Genomic DNA, 20,367 nt, shown 5'->3' with positions numbered 1-20,367 from the left:
GTTTTTGTCTTGTTTCTAGTCCAAATATCTAAACATTCTTATATCAAGAAACATTTTCTACGCAAGCAAAATATATTGTCTTGTTTTCAGAAATAATATCCCAATATTAAGGGAGTTTTTCCTTGAAACAAGCAAAATAATCTGCCAATGGGGTAAGCAAATTAATCTTGTTTTTCCTTTTGACATAAGATTATTTTGCTTACCCCATTGGCAGATTATTTTGCTTGTTTCAAGGAAAAACTCCCTTAATATTGGGATATTATATCTTAAAACAAGACAGTATGTTTTGCTTGTCTAGAAAATTCTTCTTGATTTAAGAGTTTTTAGATATTTGGACTAGAAATAAGCCGAAAAATCTAAGTAAGAAAAGCATTTTTTGCAGTGTGCTTGCCTTGTCTTGATAATGATATCAGTTGTCAAGCACAAAAATTAAATGGAGCAATGAAAAATATATTTTCAAATATAAATCATTTTATTTAAGTGAGTGACACAATTTTTTTTCTGCATAGTTTTTTTGAGCAAGTTTAGCTATTAATATTATCTTGCTAATAAACAACATAGAACAAATGTAGCATGGAAGAGAGGATCAGGAAAAACTGCAGCAACCTTTACCTTTAAAGACCGGTTTTAACCAAAATGCATAAAGGAATAAACAAATAAATATTCCGAATGCATTCATCATACTTTGTAAGCATTGTGAAAATATACCTTCAAAATTAAATCTTCAGTTTAGTCTCAATTGTACAGCTCTAACACATACGATTTCTGTCCCTTTCCCTCTCATTAATTTACTAAAATAATTGTCTCACACTGTTGATTTGGAAAACCTAAATGCTGGCACACACAAAAGCTAATAGTCGGCCACTGGGCAGCTTCAGGCCAATGGTGAGCGTCTGTCAGGCTATTTAGTCCAGTGTGTTCTGCATGTCGCCTCTTATCAGGTTAATGCTGGAGCGAGTTGAGTTGATTCAGCATGTAGATTCAGTGTTGACTTTTGAACAGGAGCGCTCGGATTGGTTATTTAGCAATGAATCAGAGAGCAAGAACTTAAGTATTAAGACTAAGCAAACAATTCAAGTTGTGAAAAAACACAAAGAAGCCTCAGTAATTTCACTGAACTATCTCTAATGACAATGATTATTAGATTATCTGACTGATTTGCACAAGCGAATCCCTCTGTTGAGGATGACAAACACTGTGAAAATTGAGCTATATGCTACTTTGGTACTAAATGCTGTTTACTGTTTGTATGTGCAGATCACAAGTTCTGATTTCGATTTGTGGAATAAGGAAACACACTGTCCCCCTTGGATCATCTGTTTGGCGTGTTTATGAACCGCTTTTTGGTTCATACTAATCCAAACACAGTCGAAGTAAGGTGCCAACACAGCTGGTTTACATCAGCACTAGTTCTTTGGTGTGGGTTGGTGCGTCTGAGCCTTAATGCAGACTTGTGGATTTTCCATTAGATGCAGTTATGCAAAGTGCCACTTAAAAATTAAACAATGTCATTGGACATTGAAAGCAATAGAAACTACATCAATTTTAAGAAATATTGTAAGTGTAATTACATTATTAAAAAAATGATAATGTCACTACATCAGGAGCTTATAACCTTTTTCACTTTAAAGCCCACCTCATAATCCATTTTTGAAGGTCTAGAGAAAATGCTTATTTTAACATTTTTTTATTGGCAAAACATTTCTTTTGCCTTCTACTATTATTATCATGCTTTTATTATTATATTATTATATATCTCTAAAAATTTAATTCTAAACAACTTGTATATTAAATATGAACACCATCATCAATGTTAGGCGTTTATTCTTTTTGCTTAACAAGGTATAGAAGCCCACACACGCGGTACGGCACATCCGGTGAGTGATCAAAGTCTATTGAATACACAAGACAAGTCACTTGCATAGTTTCGAATGGGGAAAAGGGTAACGGTCAATGTGGCGAATGAAGCCCCACTTACTACTACAGGAGAAAATCATTGATCAATACAGACTGACGTTTCTCCAGGGGTGAAGCTCAGACCAGATGTGTGCTTTTATGACCATTTTTGTGGTCAACAAATGCACTGGCACCTTAGGGAATACTTGCTTCAATTACAGATATTAGAAATATTTCCAAATAAAGCTTGAAAACTGTACTTTTAAATAAACCAAGTGTACTTGAAATGAACCAAGAAAATGTTTTTTTTTTTAATGATCGTTTAACTGTTATTTGTAAACAAAGTTTTGTCAATGACCCACGTGTAATCTTTCTATTTGTCTTGTATATCCATGGCCAGCGGTGGCTTGCCTGCAGCTGTTATGTTGTATACATCTACAAGTCTTCTATCCAAGTTTTAGAAATAAAAACAAATAATAACTTGACTTTTTTGCCCTCTCCTGTGGTTTGTAATGTAATGGGCAGCACAAACTTCTTGATACCCATGGCTGTTGATTTTGCCATCCACACTGCAGATCTCTTGCACACCCCTTATCCTGAATTTAACCCCAAATCATGATTTTTCCTTCACCAAACTTCTCAAACACTGGGTCCATGAAGGTTACAAAAGGTCTTCTGCAGTGTTTACGATGATTGAGGGCACACTCACACTATGTTATTCGAACCATTCCCAGGCCCGTTTCTCGGATCGTTTGAGAAGTGTGAGTGCTCTGAATTGGGCTCAGGCGCCCGATTCAGAGGTGTGCCAGAGCGAGGTTTACTTGGGCTTTGTTATGGAATGCTTGTAGTGGGAGTGAAAAGTGTGCCTGAGCCTAAAACTGAAAACGAGACATGACTTTTGGGGGACTGATTCATATGGATTTTTTAACCATTCTTACTGTTCAATGAACGCGAACTGTTGTAGTTTATTAAAGCTTGACATCTGCAACTTTATCAAACCTTTTAATTCCTGCAGCATGAGGACTTTATGATTGTTAATGAGTGTCAAAGTTGGCTTATCTGTTTTCAAAATATTTGATGGGAGAAGGGACAAGCATGCGTCCGTCCGGTTTAAGGCTGTACATAGTGTAAGTTGCAGATCAACAGACAATTTATCTGAAAAAAATAAATAAAAAATCTACCTTCTGCCACATTTCCAAAATGATCAACTAGAAGTCAAGTTGTAAATTTGTTGCTCTTAAAACTGGGATCGACTACAAGACTTTTGTCAGGTTGTGAATAGTGCAGCAATATTTAAAACACGGTAATTTTACTCCCTCTTTGGAAAGAAATATAATACTCACCTTTGGACTACTTTAGTAATGAAGTCATCAGTGCAGATCAAAGCATCAGATAAACCCTTGTAGAGTTTGCAGGCTACCTGCATCGAATCAATGACCTCCATCACCACTGAAAAGAAAGAATTAACAAAAGTATAAACCATAGTAATTTATGCTTTGTTTACACTGTAGGAGAACAGAAATTTAAGGTTCAAAGTTTTTCCTTACCACAAACAAGTGACTCATTTACAGGGTGTTGAAAGGACACACTAAAGCTTGAGTCTGTTAGTGGGCACACTTCAAACTGCAGCAGTCCAGGAGTATCTGCTAAAACATATGATACACTTTAAACAACAATGCATACCCTTTACTACTGATTTATTACCTGCATATAAACTGGCAATTAGCACATATAAAGTTGTATCTTACTTTACATCCCTAATCCTATCCAATACTAACACATTTATCCTATTCGATACCGTACACACCATTTTTTTGTTTGTTTGTTTTTTATCTCCTGAACAGCTTTAACAAAATTAATGAAATCCAAAACTATAGATCCGGGTGCATATTCAACTTTTAACTACTGTTATAAAACTTGGTATGTTTTCAAGGCAGTAGAGACTTTCTGAATTCCTTTACTTGGAAGATTATTATTATCACAAATAGATTCATCATTTTCAAAATTCTTCCATTTTTGTGGGTAAAAGATGCCAGAGTACGAACCCACCAATACCAAAAAGAAATTTCAGAATTTGCAGAATTTTTAAAAATGCTTTATTTTTGCAGGTCAAAATTCCTGGAGAAGTGGTAAAGCCGTGTGTAAGCATAACAAAACTTATCTGTTTAAAAACAATAATTTTTTTCAACATTTTTTACTTTAAAAATCTGTTATTGTTGATTTTTTTTTACCTTTACTTGCCCCACTTTATATTAGGTGGCCTTAGCTAATGCACACTTACACTGAAAATAACCATTTGTTACAATGTACTTTTTTTTTTTTTATAAATACATGTTTTTACATTGTACTTATGATTTATTAGATGTAATTTTAATTAGATCTGTAATTACATATGTAATTTCACTGTTGACCATTTCTTACAACCTTAACCTACCCCATATCACCAAATCTGTCCCTAACCATATCCCACCTTAAGAGCAACAGAAATGCTCTGCAAGAAATTATAAACACAGTACGTACATTGTATTTATTTCTGATGCAAGTATATATTATTTCAGGCCACATAATATAAAGTTGGAATGCTTTCCTGCATGCTTTCTTTTTTTTTTTGCAGTCCTCTATACCTACTGAGAAATAATCAAAGTTTTAATACTCTGGAATTTAATGCAGTTGTTAAATTCCTTTTAAGTTCACAGTTCCAGTGGAATTAACATCTAACATTTCAAAAAGTGGGAAGTACATGCAAATTCACAACACTCATCGCACACAACAGAAAATTATAGCAAAAAAATGTAAAGTAAATGTTGTTTCAAAATGCACTTACATCATTTTTGTTACACATGTACTTTAATTGTGGTTTTCAATTTTAAAGCACAAAGAATACAATAATGTGAGTGACAAGCAAAAAAACATACACAGAAAAAGAAACACAAAAAATAATAATGAAACTTGAAAATCACTAAATAAAACACCTTCAATTAAATGTAGTAATGCAGATAACCACAACAGGTCAAACTTTATAAAAACTACACATTATGGTTCATTTATTAAAGGTTGAAGAAACCCTTGAGTAATTTTTGAGATTTTAACAGGTTTGTTTGTTGAGCATCAATTTAGTTAAAGTTATCTCCTGTTAGCTTTAATTGTGGCAAAAACTGGATAATTTGAACCTTTTGTCAGGTAATTTCATCTTCCGGGTTTAAAATAATTTTTGGGACAGGATCAAAAAAATAAAATAAAATAAATCGGTGACATAGCGCTATGTGCCTTTCCAGAGATGACGCGTCAGTTTCTCATTATTATTCACAGACAGAGTTTTCCAATCCTATGAGTAGAGCCTGCTTCTTAAATATTCGTGACTGCGCGTGCTTTTCGATGATAGACCCATACGGACAGACCTGCCATGCTGTGAGACAGCACACGGCATGCAGTATTTAGGTGGTTGTGAAATGTCACACGTTGTTTCCATGATCTACAGGGTTTGTTGAATGGTTTTCCCCCCGCAATCCTGTCAAGGGCTACAGATACAGGCAAGTTGTGTGTGCAGAAAGCATTTTTGTCAAAACAGTGTATACGAATTGGAGACTGGCAGACTTTGTCTTTTATTAGTTGAGCGTGTTACATTCAGATACATCGCCGTGCAGTTGTGTTCACACGTTTAAAATCTTCTAGATTACCGGCAGGGCTAAGGGTTAGAACAGAAAGAGAAAGAGACCTGCTGTACTGCTGTCACTGTTTCTGCATTCAAAACCAGGGTTAAGGAGGAGAGAAGTTCTCCTCATTTATATTGCAAACATGATTATCTTTATAATGATATAACAAATTGTGGTTATGTTTATATATAATATAAAATTACAAATAGCCTATCATATCTGTAACATGGCAATAAATTGCTGTTTATTTTTTTGCATTTTTATTTTGTTAACTATAAAAATCATGCATCTTCTCACGTTTTGTGTGAGATTTTTTTTCGTCTTGAACTGGTGAGCTAACTTACAGTTGTTTGCCCCCATCTTCTTTAATATAATTTATTTAATAATTAAAATGCTTATGTGTTGTTGTCATTACGGGACAGCGTGGAGGAGAAAGAGAGAGGTGAGGAAACATGGCGAGAGGCGCACCATGTGTGTGACCTGGTTTCGAAAAAAAACACAACGGCAGCAATTTGGGCGTATTTTGGGATTCGACCGAACAAGAAGGGAGAGGTGGTGAATACGGAGGATGCAATCTGCAAATTGTGCTACAAAAAAGTGATCGCGAGGGATGGAAATACCTCGAACCTAAGGTCGCATTTGCGAATTCACCATCCACTCACGGCTGCAAGGATGGACCAAAGTGTCAGTGCAACAGTTTCAACATCTACCGGTGCAGGAGCAACAACATCGAGGTCCACCACTAGAATGCAGCCGACGATAATGGGGGCCTTCAGCGAAACAATACAGTACAAAAGGGACAGTGTTCGTTGGAAAAAACTAAATACTTGTCTCTTTCCACACTGTAGAAAAAAAAAATCATTAAAGGACATGGTAAAGGTCCTAGATGCCCAGTATGAGCTGCCTGGACGGAAATATTTCTCACAAACAGCCGTCCCACAATTATATAGTAAAGTTAGAGACAATATATAGTAACATGACACCATATATGTCTCTGACTGTCCATATTATTACACCTGACTGGAAACTTGAATCTAAATGTCTCCAAACTATGTATTTTCCAAAGAGTCATACGGCAAAAAATCTTGCTGCAGCGCTCAGAGCTGCACTTCAAGAATGGCAACTTGACGAGAAAAAACTCTCAGCCAGAACCACTGACAACGCTGCCAACATTCATGCCGCAATCAGGTCCCTGCATTGGCCATGGCTTAACTGCTTTGGTCACAATCTAAACTTGGCTGTCACAAATGGATTGCACGACCAGAAGCAAAAAACGATCGCACCCTCGGACTATGAAGTAATATTGTCGGGGCCTTTTCACACAGCTGGCAATGTAAGCATGAACTCCACAAGAAGCAAGTGGACTTGGGACTCCTAAAACATAGTCTCGTAACGCTAAGCATAAAACGAGAGTTCCTCAGGGGAAAGGGCTTAAATAAAAAAAATAAATAAATAAATAAAATAAATTATTAAATAAATAAAATATATTGAAAAGTAAAAAGTAGGCTATATTAAAATAGAAAAACATGTTTTTAATAGTTTTTTTTTTCTGGGACTTATTTAGTCTAAGAAATGTGCATGCAATTTTAACTAAATATAATAATTTACATTAATGGACGTATTTATTTATTCATTTATTTAGGCCAATTTATTCATTTATCCGTTAAACTAATAAATAGGCCTAAATAGGTAAATTTTGTTTATTTTAGGCCTATTTATTCATTCATACGTCTATGTAGGCCTATTTATTCATTCATTTTTTTATTAAGGCCTATTTATTCATTTATTCTTTTATTTAAGCCTATTTATTCTTTTATTTAAGCCTATTTTTTAGTTTATTCATTTATTTAAGCCTATTTATTTGTGTATTTAAGCCTATTTGTTTGTTTATTTAAGCCTATTTATTAGTTTATATAAGCCTATTTATTTATTCGTTTATTTAAGCCTATTTATTAGTTTATTTAAGCCTACTTATTGGTTTAAGCCTATTTATTAATTCATTCGTTGATAAGCCTTTTTATTCATTCATTCATTTATTTAAGCCTATTTATTAATTTATTTGTTTATTTAAGCCTATTTATTCGTTAATTTAAGCCAATTTATTAAGTTATTCGTTTATTGAAGCCTATTTATTCGTTTATTTAAGCCTATTTATTAATTTATTTGTTTATTTAAGCCTGTTTATTTAAGCCTATTTATTAATTTATTTGTTTATTTAAGCCTATTTATTCGTTTATTTAAGCCTATTTATTAATTTATAAGTTTATTTAAGCCTATTTATTAGTTTATTCGTTGATGAGCCTTTTTATTCATTCATTCGTTTATTTAAGCCTATTTATTAATTTATTTGTTTATTTAAGCCTATTTATTAATTAATTTAAGCCTATTTATTAAGTTATTTGTTTATTTAAGCCTATTTATCACTTTATTTAAGCCTATTTATTTGTTTATTTAGGCTAATTCATTTATTTGTTAAACGGATAAGTGGAAAAATACGCCTAAATGCATGACTTTTGTTTATTTAGACCTACTCATTAATTATTTAGTTCATTTATGCCAATTTATTCATTTCTTTATTTAGGCCAATTCATTAATTTAATCGTTTATTCATTCATTAATTCATCCATCCATCCGTCGGCAAGACTGCGCAACTCGCTGGGGCTCCAAACTGGCAATGGTGGAGCGCATCCTCGAGTGGGCCCAAGCGATCAGACACGTCCTGTCTGATGATAGAAGGAGCAGCCTGTCCCTGACCTGGCAGGACATGGACGTCTTGAAAGCTATTCACAAAGCACTGAAACCAGTCGGTGGCTTCACTGATATTTTTTCAGGAGAAAATTATTTGACCAGTTCCTGTATCCTCGCCATACTACAGCTCTGCAGGGACTGTTTTGGTTGCGTCAGAAAATGACTGTCAGTTAACAAAGTCAATCAAAACTGGAATTCTAACAAAGCTGGAGGCCAAGTATGAATCCAGTTCAGTGCGCAAAATATTGTGAAAATGCACTTTCCTCGACCCTCGTTACCACGGAGGATATGAGGCAGATGACAATGCATTGGCTGAGACAAAGGCTGAATTACAGGCTGAGATCGTCAGCTTAGAGGCAGCAGGTCCACTGGCCATAAGAGTGGAAGAGGGAGAGGCGCAACCAGAACCCTCACAAAAAAAAAATGACTCTGGGAAGTATGCTGCAAAAAAAACCTGATGCAATGGCAGATGCCGTCGGCAGCGGCACCGTAGAAAACAGAGTCGGAGCTGAAATAACAGCCTACTGTTTGGAGCCAGTTACTCAAGGAGACGAGGACCCACTTCTCTGGTGAAAATATGCTGCCGGGCGTTTTCCCCAGATGTCACAAGTGGCATGAAAATACCTGTGCGTCTGTGCCACAAGCACACCATCGGAGCGGGTTTTCAGCACCGCAGGTAAAGTTGTCGGTCCACAACGTGCCCTGTTAAAGCCCGACAAAGTAAACATGCTGGTTTTACTAGCGAATGCCAATTGCCATTTGTTTCTATTAGCATTGTTTAATTTTATTTGTTTAATTAATTCAGGTATTTTTATTTGCTTTACGTTAAAAATTATATTAGAAGACTGGAAATAAGTTTTTGTTTAGGACTATTGCTCTGCAATACTTTTTATAATAAGGTTGATGTTTATGTTAGAATAATTCATCTCTGGTTGACTGTTGTGTTCTATTTGCATATTTTATAAGCTGCTCTTCTTTGTTAATAAAAGTTCTGGCGGTTTGATTTAATTGATTTGTGCGCGCGTTTCTGCGCGAAAATGGTTCTATACGTTTATGTTTATTTAATTCTGTTTGACTGTTGTATTTGCACTTTGTTGCTAATAAAAGATGTTTACATTGTTGTTAATATTGTTGTACATGTTATTTTGTTATTGTTTTATTGTTTGGTATTCGTTTCTAAACGGCTTAGGCACAAGCCAACAGTTTTGGTGACGTTGTCTGAGCCTTACATCATAATTTTTTAATTATTCACGGTAATACCGGATAGCGAGGTAAAATAGGGAGGCGGTTTGACGGTATCAAAATTTGGATACCGCCCAAGCCTATCATGGAGCATTTATTTGAACACATACTAAGGTAAACTTAAACTGAAAGAGGGAGGGGGGTTTTATGATCCTAAATGAGTTAAATTAGTATTTGCAAACAGTCAGTTTATAAATGGTTAGGCATTAACTCTACATTAATAGATGTTAGTAAGCAGTTTATCTATAATTGCTGTATTCTTGGCTTATAAGCACATGCCTTGCCTTATAAGTCTGGCAATAGTGAATGTGTACATACTTTTAAGACAATTTGTCCAGTCATATCCAGAAACTTTAATATATGATGTTTTTTTTTTATACCAGTTGTTGTAATTTTATTTGAGTGTTAAATTCTTATATTTCTTTGAGATTTCTAGAGATATTTACAAATAAATATATTTTAAACTATTTGTGGCTATTTTAAATAGGTAAATTTATTTATACATTTAAATCAATAATATTAGTCACTGTGAAAATGTATTTATTTTTTGCCAGTTTAATGAGTATCCAGAGAATTTTCCAGATGTTTCTTAAATAGCTATTAACAGAGGTGCAGATTGTTTGGGGTTATAGAGAATAGAGATATAAAATAATATCATCTGAATGAAGAGAAATACTATGGTTCATTTGACCTATTTTTTGGGGCAAAATCAAGGGATTCTTTTTTGATAGCAAGGGTGAGGGGCTCAATTTTAAAAAGCAGTGATGAAAGAGCACAACAGGTGCCTCTATGTGACTGGAACTGAGATGATCAAGTAAAAAGAAAATCCTTACCCAAAAAAATGCATATGTCACCCAAATTAGACTCTCTAATCACATCACAAGATATAGTCGCACTCCATTTGGTCAAATGCTTTTTTTGCAACCAATGCAAGAATTGAAAGACTGATTTTAGAATCAGATTTGGTGTACAAAATACTTATCTGCCTGACATTAAAAAAAATAAAAGAAAGAAGAGAACATAAAAGAAAAACAACCAGGAAAAAATCCAGATTGGTCAGGATGAATATTTTTTCCTAAGCAATAGTTTAATCTATTAGCAAGTATTTTTTTTATTATTATTATTTTTTAGAATTAAATAAATGTTTGCCGCATGAAAGGGATTCGGGGAGCCTATGCTCATTAAATTAATGGTTAAGTATCCTTAACAGCAAAGGGGATTTTTTTAATGAAAAATTTATACTAAAGCCATCTGGGCCAGGTCATGTAAGATTTGTTAAAGGAATATCAGCCCTGTTTTTAATTTTTTTTATGGATAGCACTAGTGGCTTGAATTACCATAAGCTTACAAGAAAGCAATTTTTAAGGTGTATCCCCAATTTCAAATTGCTTTTGTTTAACTTGTAACAACATATTGTTAACTTGGTTAGAAAGAATTAAATTATATTCCACTTTGAGTGTAGTAATTTCTTTAAACCTATCCAAATCTAAAGAACCCCTGTATATATCTAACCGGTTATCAAATTCTACAAGACGTTTTCCCTTTGTTTCTTAAAACTGGACTCATAAGATACGTTTCATCTTAGAACTGCTTTTAAGCTTTCACATAACAATAAACTGGGAACCTCACCGATGTCATTGAATTTAAGAAACTCAGCAAGCAGCTCTGTTAAATACAAAGCCAGGCTTAATTTTGGCTAGATCTACAGAGATTGTGACTGCAGAATGGTCAGACATTGATGTATTATGATGTTTCATTCTTTTAACACAAGGAATAGTTTTGGACTAAACTAAAAAAAAAGTCTATCCTGGAATATGATTTTTGGACATGTGAAAAGAAAATATACTGTTTGTCCAACGGGTATCTTAATCTCCAGATATTAGCAAGAACCAAGCAGTAAATGAGATCTTAGAAAACAACAGTAAAATTAGAAAGAGGTATCTGAACATAATGGAAAACTGTCAACGGCAGGATCTAAAACAAAGATAATAAAAAAAATAAAAATAAAATCACAGCCAATAATCCAATTTGAATTTAGTGTAGTTGGTCAAAGATCAATGATATTGCTAAAAATTCACACACATAGACCTCATCAACTCAAGCAACATCCACACTCAAGGCCATATTCTAACGATGTGTTCACACAAGATGCAGATCAGATGAAGAGTTAAGCATTTAATTCAATCAAATGACACAACGGAAACTGAGCATTTCAGTGTTTGGTCCTCTTAACGTGTAATTCCCACAAATCTCTCAAGTTCACGCCATGTTAACCAATCACGCCGTGTTACCCAATCAGGAGCTTACTCTAGTAGTGGTGCGATTATGAAGTACTGCCTGTAGTTGGTGTCCTGAAGGAAAATCCTCCTACCGACACGAGACAACAGGTCATCAAACTGGTAACGGCTTGGTCAAAAGTGTTATGATTAACTCTTCTGTCAGTGTGTAGTCAGCACTGCCATAGAGATGGCTCCCTCACCCCAATCAGCACACCACTTGTGCCGATCAGGGGACTGCTGCAGCTCACTGAAAGAGGAGTACACAACTGATGCTGTTGAGGCAGATGGCCGGCATGATTTCATAATGAATCCTCTCCCATCCCGACCCTTGAACGGTACCTCACTACGCATGAATCCTGGACTTTCTGCACTGAACGCACCACCCTATACTTCCCCGCGCACATAAATAGCATATAATGTATGTATCATCATTACAAAAACTGGCAAAGACTAGGCTATAGCCTCTTTCACACATACAGAGGTTGTATGTGTGAACAGGTCCTTTTTGAAAATACCGGTAAATTCGTTCTGGCTATTTTCCGGAAAGAGAAGTTTTAACATTACCGGCAATTTGCCGGAATGCTGCGCTGTGTGAATGCAGAAGGAAGATTCACGTAATAAGCGCGTGCACGTCTAGAGCGTGCTGACGTGAGACGTCTGCTTTAGCCAATCACAACAGTCAGACGCATTTACGTCCGCGCGGTTTGTGAGGATAAAAGCCTTTGAATATTTTTCCAGACACATTTAGCTGCTAGAAGTTAGTCAGATCACGTTTATATGTTCTTCTTAATGCCAACTGTGTAAATAATCATCGATGAAATGCTTATGATAAGCCGTTGTTTGTTTACCTTCAAGCTTTGCGTGCGCCTATGAGCGCCTGCACACGCACATATTATGAACATCTTGATAAACGAAAGTGATCCTGCGAAAGTTGTTCACAATATTGATCATCCACAGAGTTTGTAATTTAGTCAAATGTTTACAAATACAAGTGCAGCCATTTAAAGCTCATTTGTGGTGAATGATGTCAGAATTTACCGGTATTTTGGAATGGATGCGTGAATGCTCTTTTCCGGAAATTTTCCAGAAATTTACCGGTATCACTGTGTGAAAGGGGCTAATATCCTTAATCCAATGACGGAAACTAACAAAATCGTATGTGGTTACCTTGTTTAGCTCGATACATTTCTTGAAAAGTACACTGCAAATTCAGAAAGCGCAGGGTTTTTGCAATGTGCAAAAATGGCTATACAGATTAAAAAAGTGCAAATAGAAGTTTTCTTTTGCAAACACCTACAGTCACACATAGTATGAAAGAAACCCACCTTCCTTAATGCAGGCCTTTTTAACGCAACTGCCAATCAACGTGTTGTAAGCAGCCTGATGTCTTATAATGTCAAGGAGAGCAGGCACCTGAGCAGGATGTCTGAAGGGAATCTTGGAAACCAAAGCTCCTTGAAGAGACCTTCCATCTTGTACTGGAGCATCACCATTTAGGAAATAACAGTGCTGCTGTCCTGGTAAAGACTAATTAAATAAAAAGACAATTCATGGAAAAGGTTAAAATGATGTACCATTTTTAATGTCACGGGATTCAAAATATGACAAAACATAATATGTGTGCAGTTTTAATTGACTGTTTAATTGACTGGAAGCATGTTCTATTCAGAATAAATTGGCAGTTGATAAATCGGTTTAGATGATGAAAGACTTAGTCCTTAGTCTCTGATAAGTTTTTATTTATACTGTGATTTTGTCTCGGATTTAATCAACTTGCTTTATCTCTAAAAATGGAGCAAACCACCTATTAAAAAAACAAATGTAAAATTAAAATAATGGTTTACTTGTAGCTAGAGGTGGGTGACGATTCTACTTTACTGTGTAGGATGTAATTTCATGGTAACAATATATTTCACAATATAGTTTAACATAGTATTTAAATAAGTAGCAATTTAGGAAAATCAACAGGAAAGGTTTTATATTATAAATAAATGAATACATCAGAAATGAAAGGAACTTCATTACTATTTCCATTGTATGTGGACTATAGTAAATAGATTAGATTATAGTAAACTAAATTTGGAATATAGTTACAATTCACAGTTTTGTGGACAAACCATAAATTACAATATTTTCTAAACAAATACCACTTTAATAAAAAAGAATAATCGTAGATATTAAAATAGAACTATGTAAACAAAAAGCATTTCACCAAACTTCTAGCATTTTCCTCACTCATACACAGTACCTTGTTCAGGTTCACTTACTCTACACATGAGTGAGTCATATATATATAAATATATGCATGTGTGTGTGTATGTGTGTGTGTGTGTGTGTGTGAGTGCGTGTATAATTTCATTAGCCAATGCATAAAGTAATATTCCTAAAGCATATTTAACTTTATTTAATATTTAATTGATATGGTACTTTTAATATGATTTGTATATTTATTATGAAATGTAAATCGTGAAAAATACAACCATAGCTTCCGCAGTATTATAAGTAACTTTATACGTACAGATACTCCCTTACCAGAGAAGTGGTAAAAGGTAGACAAAAAAATACATTTAAATACAAGGTGCGACTAGGAATGTCTTATTTGTCCACCTGTGATCGGATTGATTAAATTGCATCTTAATAGCAGGTATGAATAGTGTGTGTGTGTGTGTAGACTATTTACATGAAAAATTATAATACTTTTAAAGCGGTTGACAAGAAATTGATACAGATTTTAGTAAAAAAAAAAAAAAAAAAACTAAACAATTCAAACATAAAAATAAACGAAAAAAATCTGAAACTTTAGTTGTGTAATAACAATTGGATGACAATTAGAAAATACTGATCTTTGTCCTTGTATAAAGACATTTTCTGATAATGACAAGACTTTATTTGTTCTGTAGATCTCTTCTATGAACTCAGATCTTTTTTTCTTATTTTCAATCGGATTCAAGTCTGCTGATTGGCTTGGCATTTCTAGCAACTTTATTTTCTTTTCTGAAACTAATTGAGAATTTCGTTGGGTCTGTTTGGGGTCATTGTCTTGCTGAAATATATGCGCATCAACACCAATGGGTAAGAATAACACAATGCTAATTCCAGACTGAGATCTCATCTGCTCCTATAGAGGAATGTAGTAAAGAATGAGGTGATTACCATGGCCAATTCCGTGTACTTAAAAGGCCACCCTATGACATGATAATTGCAGATTTGCTTAATTGTTTTTTGTTTTTTTATTATGCAGCCCCAATTTTGGTTGAAAATGTATTCCACAATAACAATACATGGCTTCATATCACTCAGCCCTACTTGTAGCTGTTATAATGTAGTCACAGAGAGAGCTCTTTGATTAGGATTCTTGACGCACTAACATCAATGGTAAAGAACTGTGCTACACTAAATTCAACTGTCCACACTAAGACCTCTGGTCAGATTTACTTATTATACACATACATATAAATACACATTTATTACTAGCCAAGTAAACAAAAAATAAAAGTCTAATAACATTAGCCCATCAAATGTGGCTTTTGTTTTATCTGGTCTAAATATAATAGGCCAGTTTTAACACTGCAGATTCATATTAAATCACTTTAAATCTTGCAAATAATTACTTAAACAAAAACCTCAATGGACAAAAAAAAAAGTGTTACTCACTGCATAAAAACGCATTGATTGAGCCGAAGGGGGGCTGGCACCTCCCTCCTCACGGAGTTGACTCTTAATGATGAGATCATATAGTGGGGACAAGGTGGGCGCAGTTTCAAAGACAGGAATGCCTAAAAAGATTTTTTTTAAAAAATTGACAGTAGAACTACATTAATGAAATCTTAACTAATCAAAAATGCATTTACCACAATAATACGTATAAAAATATTCCACTGTAGTCATTGCAGATTTTTAGTTTTTTTGTTGTTGTTGTTCAGCAGTTCTACACATGGGATTTTAAACAAGACTGTAGACATACCTGTAGTACTGCCCATTTTTTTAATGTATGATAAAGAAAATGGCATCAAGCAGTTCATCTTCAGGAAGAAACACGCTGGCAAATCTACACAGTTTGAATTTGTTATGGAAGAAAATGATGGAGTTCTAGAGAAAAAAAAAAAAATGTATATATATATATTTATGATGTGACACCAACACAAATTGTTTTTAGATTTATACAAAACCATTAACAGAATTTTCCCACAGAAAAATTTAACCCCACAATTTTCATTGAATTTCTAGTAAATCTTACCCTTTGTTGTCAACTGGATGGGATCCTGTGATTAGTGGAGCAATGGGAAGCTTGTAAACTGATGTTGTGCCTTCAACAGTCACTGACACACTCACACCTAACGTATGGGGGACTGTAAGATGCAAGAGGGAGCAGTAACAGTAAGCAGTACTTTTTTTCAAATATTTAGTTATTTTTAATACATTTTCTGTTTAACTGTTATAGTGGCAATACTAATAATTTAAAAAAAAAATCTTACTATTGACATCAGTGTTCAGATGGGCTGCTTTTTCCTCCTCAAAGATGTCATTTGGAGAAACATAACACTGCAGAGATACTAAATGGCCACCACTCCTCGACGTCAACAGACCCACACTTCCGTGAAGTATGGTCTCCACAGTGTTAGCATTAGTGGCAATCCTATGGTAGAAAATTATTTATAATAATTATACTCTTATAAACAATACAGTAGTTTTCTTATGTACATCATGTCAGTGCTCAATCTGTGCCAACGAATGCTATTAATTACTGAGGGTGAAACTAACATAGGTGAAAATTCATGGAATTCAGTTTATTACATATTGTAATGCAGTACACCATTTGCTGAATTATTAAGTAATTGTGCATTTAAAATATGGAACTGTATGTGTAGTTGTCATACCATCATTTTTATGCATCATTTTTGCAACACATCTTTTTCTTGTGTATTAATCTTCTGTCTAGTAAAACTCTTAAAATTAATGTTTTAACAATACTGCAGTTAAACAAGATACTAATACTAATTCCCGTCTGTTTTCTTCACACACACACACACACACACACACACACACACACACACACACACACACACACACACACACACACACACACACACACACACACACACACACACACACACACACACACACACACATTTATGTCCATAAATATTTGTACATAAACACAAATGTAACATTTTTGGCTCTATACACAGACAATCAATTTAAGATGAAAAAAAAAAACAAGATGTGCTTTAGCTGCAGACTAGCAGCTTTAATTTGAGGGTATGTACATCCAAAACAGGTGACAGTAGACTGTTCTAAAAGTCTAAAATGGGCATATTCTGGAGGCTTTAATAAATTATCTGATGGGTATTTTGAGCTGAAAAATGTACTGACACATTCTAAAGAAGCCAAAGACTTATCTTACGTCTTGTAAAATAGGTGCCCCCTTTGAGGAATTTTAAAACAAAATTTAAATCTACAAGGCTGTTTGAAAAATGTTTGTCTGCCCTGTTAAAACATAACTCTGGTTCATCACACTTGAGTTTCATTTCTCCAAATCACACCTGCATACTGCCACAACGGTTAGCAATAAAAAAATCACTTAAATAGGAACTGCCTGACAAAGTGAAGTAGACCAAAAGATCCTCAAAAGCTAGATAACGTGCTGAGATCCAAAGAAATTCAAAAACAAATAGGAAAATAATAGAGATCTACCAGTCCGGAAAAGATTATACAGCCATTTCTTAAGTGCTGCATCGTCTACAAACGACAAAAACATGCAACAGTGGAAAACCCTGCCAGGAATGGCTGGCTGACCAAAATTACCCCAAAGGTGCAGAAACACCTCATCCAAGAGCTCGCTCAGTTAAGTTCAGTATTCATGACGCTACCATAAGATAGAGCCTGGGCAAAAGTGGCTTTCATGGCAGAGTTCCAAGACAAAAACCACTGATGATAAAGACTTTTGGGTAAAAGCTCCATGAAGTGACAAGAAAAAAAAGTTAAACCGTTTGGAAGGCGGGTGTCCCATTATGTGTAGTGTATATTTAACACCTAACACCTAAAGAAGGCATTGTGGCATGGGGATCCTTTGTTGCTTCAGGACCTGGCAGATTTGCTGTGATAAATGAAACCATGAAATATGCTGTGTACCAAAATATCCTGAAGAAGAACAGCTGGTCATCTGTTAGTGACCTCAAGCTGAAGCGAACTTGGGTTCTGTAGCAGGACAATGATACAAAGTAACTGTGATGGCCCAAACAGTTATTACGCTTAAAGGGCAAACACTTTCACACAGGACTTTGTATTTTTTAATTATTATTTAGTTATCCATCAATAATAAAAACTTTAATTTCAAAACTACATGTGTTATCTTTTTCTAACAGATTGTAAAGCTAATATTAAATATAGGATGACTAAATTCATATAAATAGGTCTTGGTTATTGTACCCAAAAACCTCTTGTGCTAAAAAATCCTTGATGGATTTTTTGTTCAGTACTCCTCTTCATTCAAAACTTTTGAAATGTTTTTTGACTGCTGCCTGTCATTTAAATGCCACGTTACAAGCATTTGTAAAACTGCATTTTTTCACCTTATAATTGTTGCTAAACAATGATATGCTAACAATGTCTAATGCTGAAAAGCTTATTCATGCCATTATGATCCCTTGTTTAGACTATTGTAATGCATTACTAGGTGGTTGCATTGTAGGCATAAAATACAAACTTCAGCTGGTTTAAAATACAGCTGCTCTCTAGAACAAAGAATTATTATCATATTACTTCAGTTCTTACATCATTGCATTGGCTCCCTAAATATCAATTTATAAATTTTAATGACTACCTACAAAGCCTAGAATGGCTTAGTTTCCCAATGTTTGAGTAAGATTGTGGTTGATTACAGCCCCTCAAATCCACTACACCCAATTAAATCTAGACAACTGATCTACAAAATCAACTTAAACAACAAAATCTACTGTGGGCAGTGGATCCTTTTTATATCTGGCACCTAAACTCTGAAACAATCTTCAACTCTTCAAACCTTGAACAAAATAACCATTTTGTTAGTTTGTTTCTCCTTATCCTGAGGTGTACAAAATTGTCAATACGACCTGTATCCTAAACAGATGGCTCTTGTGGTCATGGATTAGTTGGGGTGTGAGACTGATTCCTGCAAAGACCCCAGTGACAAAAAAAGTCTCTGCATTGATCCTTGAAAATTGCTCTTTTTTTATTTGGCTACTAATGGCTAGGCCGGAGATCACTGCAGATCGGAGCACTGGTGAGATGCCCTGTGCGGAAAAAAAAATCTTCCAACTCATGGACAATTTCTGGCCAATGTTGCAGGTTGTGAGGAATGCAAGGCCTGCCAGGGATATGGTAGCATCAAGAAGGCAGACATTGTCAATGTCTCGCATCTCTGACAGCTTCAGCAAGAAGTGGCATTCCTGGATCACAAGTGTCCCCATCGTTATCCCCATGGCAAAGGCAGCTGACTTGTTGTTCAACACAGTAAAGTAAGTTGCTGTGCATTATGAAGCCTGGGAAGGACCAAGCTTGTGGAGTTCAGCCAAGACTTGCACTTGGTAATATTGACTGGTATTTATGGTATAGTCAGCAGTGGTGTGGACAGCAGTGTAGGCTTTGGCCATGAGGGACACCCAAAAGCTACACTCTTTGGACAAGAGGTTTTGTTTACCCCTCCAGATGGCAGCGATTTGCAAGCTATGGGGTGCCCGAGAACTGGGTGGAAAAAAGACACCCTCCATGACTGTATAAGTTCTTCATACACATGCAGGAAAGGGGTGGAGGGGTTTACCCCTTTCTATTTGATCACAACCTGCACCCATCTAATCAGTTTAGCTGCTGAGAGGGAGGGATTGCCACATCCAAGGTGATGGTGGTTTGTGGACTGCTTGCAATCACATTCAGTCTCCTGGGGAAAAACCACCTCCAACCCAACCACCATGGCGACCTAGGAAGATATAGTTATCATGGAGGGCAGAAGGTGAATCCAGACTCTCCTCAAAACATGACAACTCACCCTTCAATGCTGTAATTGACATCTGCTCACTGAAGTCATCGAATGAGAGTGTGCTTACCCGTAAGGATGAACCAATACATCCATCCAAAACGTGTAAGGGGTAAAAGGAGTAGGAGGTCATCTGACAGTTTACTTGATAAATAACCCCCAATGTAATTTTGCAATCTACCAGCAAAGGGGGATCAAGCTCATACATTTTCAGAGTAAATGGTTATCTAGCGATTTTAATCTACTATTATTATTATTGGACATTTTGGAAGTATTGTATGGAATTCAAAATTCAAATTGTGTTCCTTGATTGGTTTCTTGACACACAATCCACCACCATTTGCTAAATCTTTCTTGCCATCTACCATAATTCTGCAAAGTCTCAAATGGTCTGTAAAGAGCCACATTTCTGAATTACCCACAAACATCTTAAGGGGACACACACCCTTGGTACAGAGGTGTGCTAGAATTATAGAGTGTGTCCTAATAGATTAATGTGTGAATTGGCAAATTAAATATTAAAATCCATTTCAAAGTA

The 20,367-nt window shown here is 35.2% G+C and overlaps 1 protein-coding gene across 3 annotated transcripts in view; it reads right to left on the bottom strand.

Moving 5' to 3' along the window:
- Nucleotides 1-20,367, bottom strand: part of med1 (mediator complex subunit 1) — a 700,564-nt gene that overhangs the window by 4,698 nt on the left and 675,499 nt on the right. The window contains exons 9-15 of one of the 3 annotated variants that reach the window (XM_021480457.3): nt 16,294-16,454; nt 16,056-16,167; nt 15,783-15,907; nt 15,473-15,594; nt 13,144-13,345; nt 3,444-3,542; nt 3,240-3,345 (exon numbers count right to left, since the gene is read on the bottom strand). In XM_021480457.3, coding sequence (XP_021336132.1) covers nt 3,240-3,345; nt 3,444-3,542; nt 13,144-13,345; nt 15,473-15,594; nt 15,783-15,907; nt 16,056-16,167; nt 16,294-16,454 — 927 coding nt within the window. Of the gene's footprint in view, nt 1-3,239; nt 3,346-3,443; nt 4,321-13,143; nt 13,346-15,472; nt 15,595-15,782; nt 15,908-16,055; nt 16,168-16,293; nt 16,455-20,367 lie in introns of all 3 variants that reach the window. The other 2 variants (XM_021480458.3, XM_073918314.1) reach the window with 2 other exon arrangements.

Source organism: Danio rerio, chromosome 12, assembly GCF_049306965.1.
Source record: "Danio rerio strain Tuebingen ecotype United States chromosome 12, GRCz12tu, whole genome shotgun sequence".
In the NCBI taxonomy this organism is placed as follows: Eukaryota; Metazoa; Chordata; class Actinopteri; order Cypriniformes; family Danionidae; genus Danio; species Danio rerio.
Note: the sequence above shows the minus strand (reverse complement) of the source record. Positions and strands in the feature narration are given on the sequence as shown.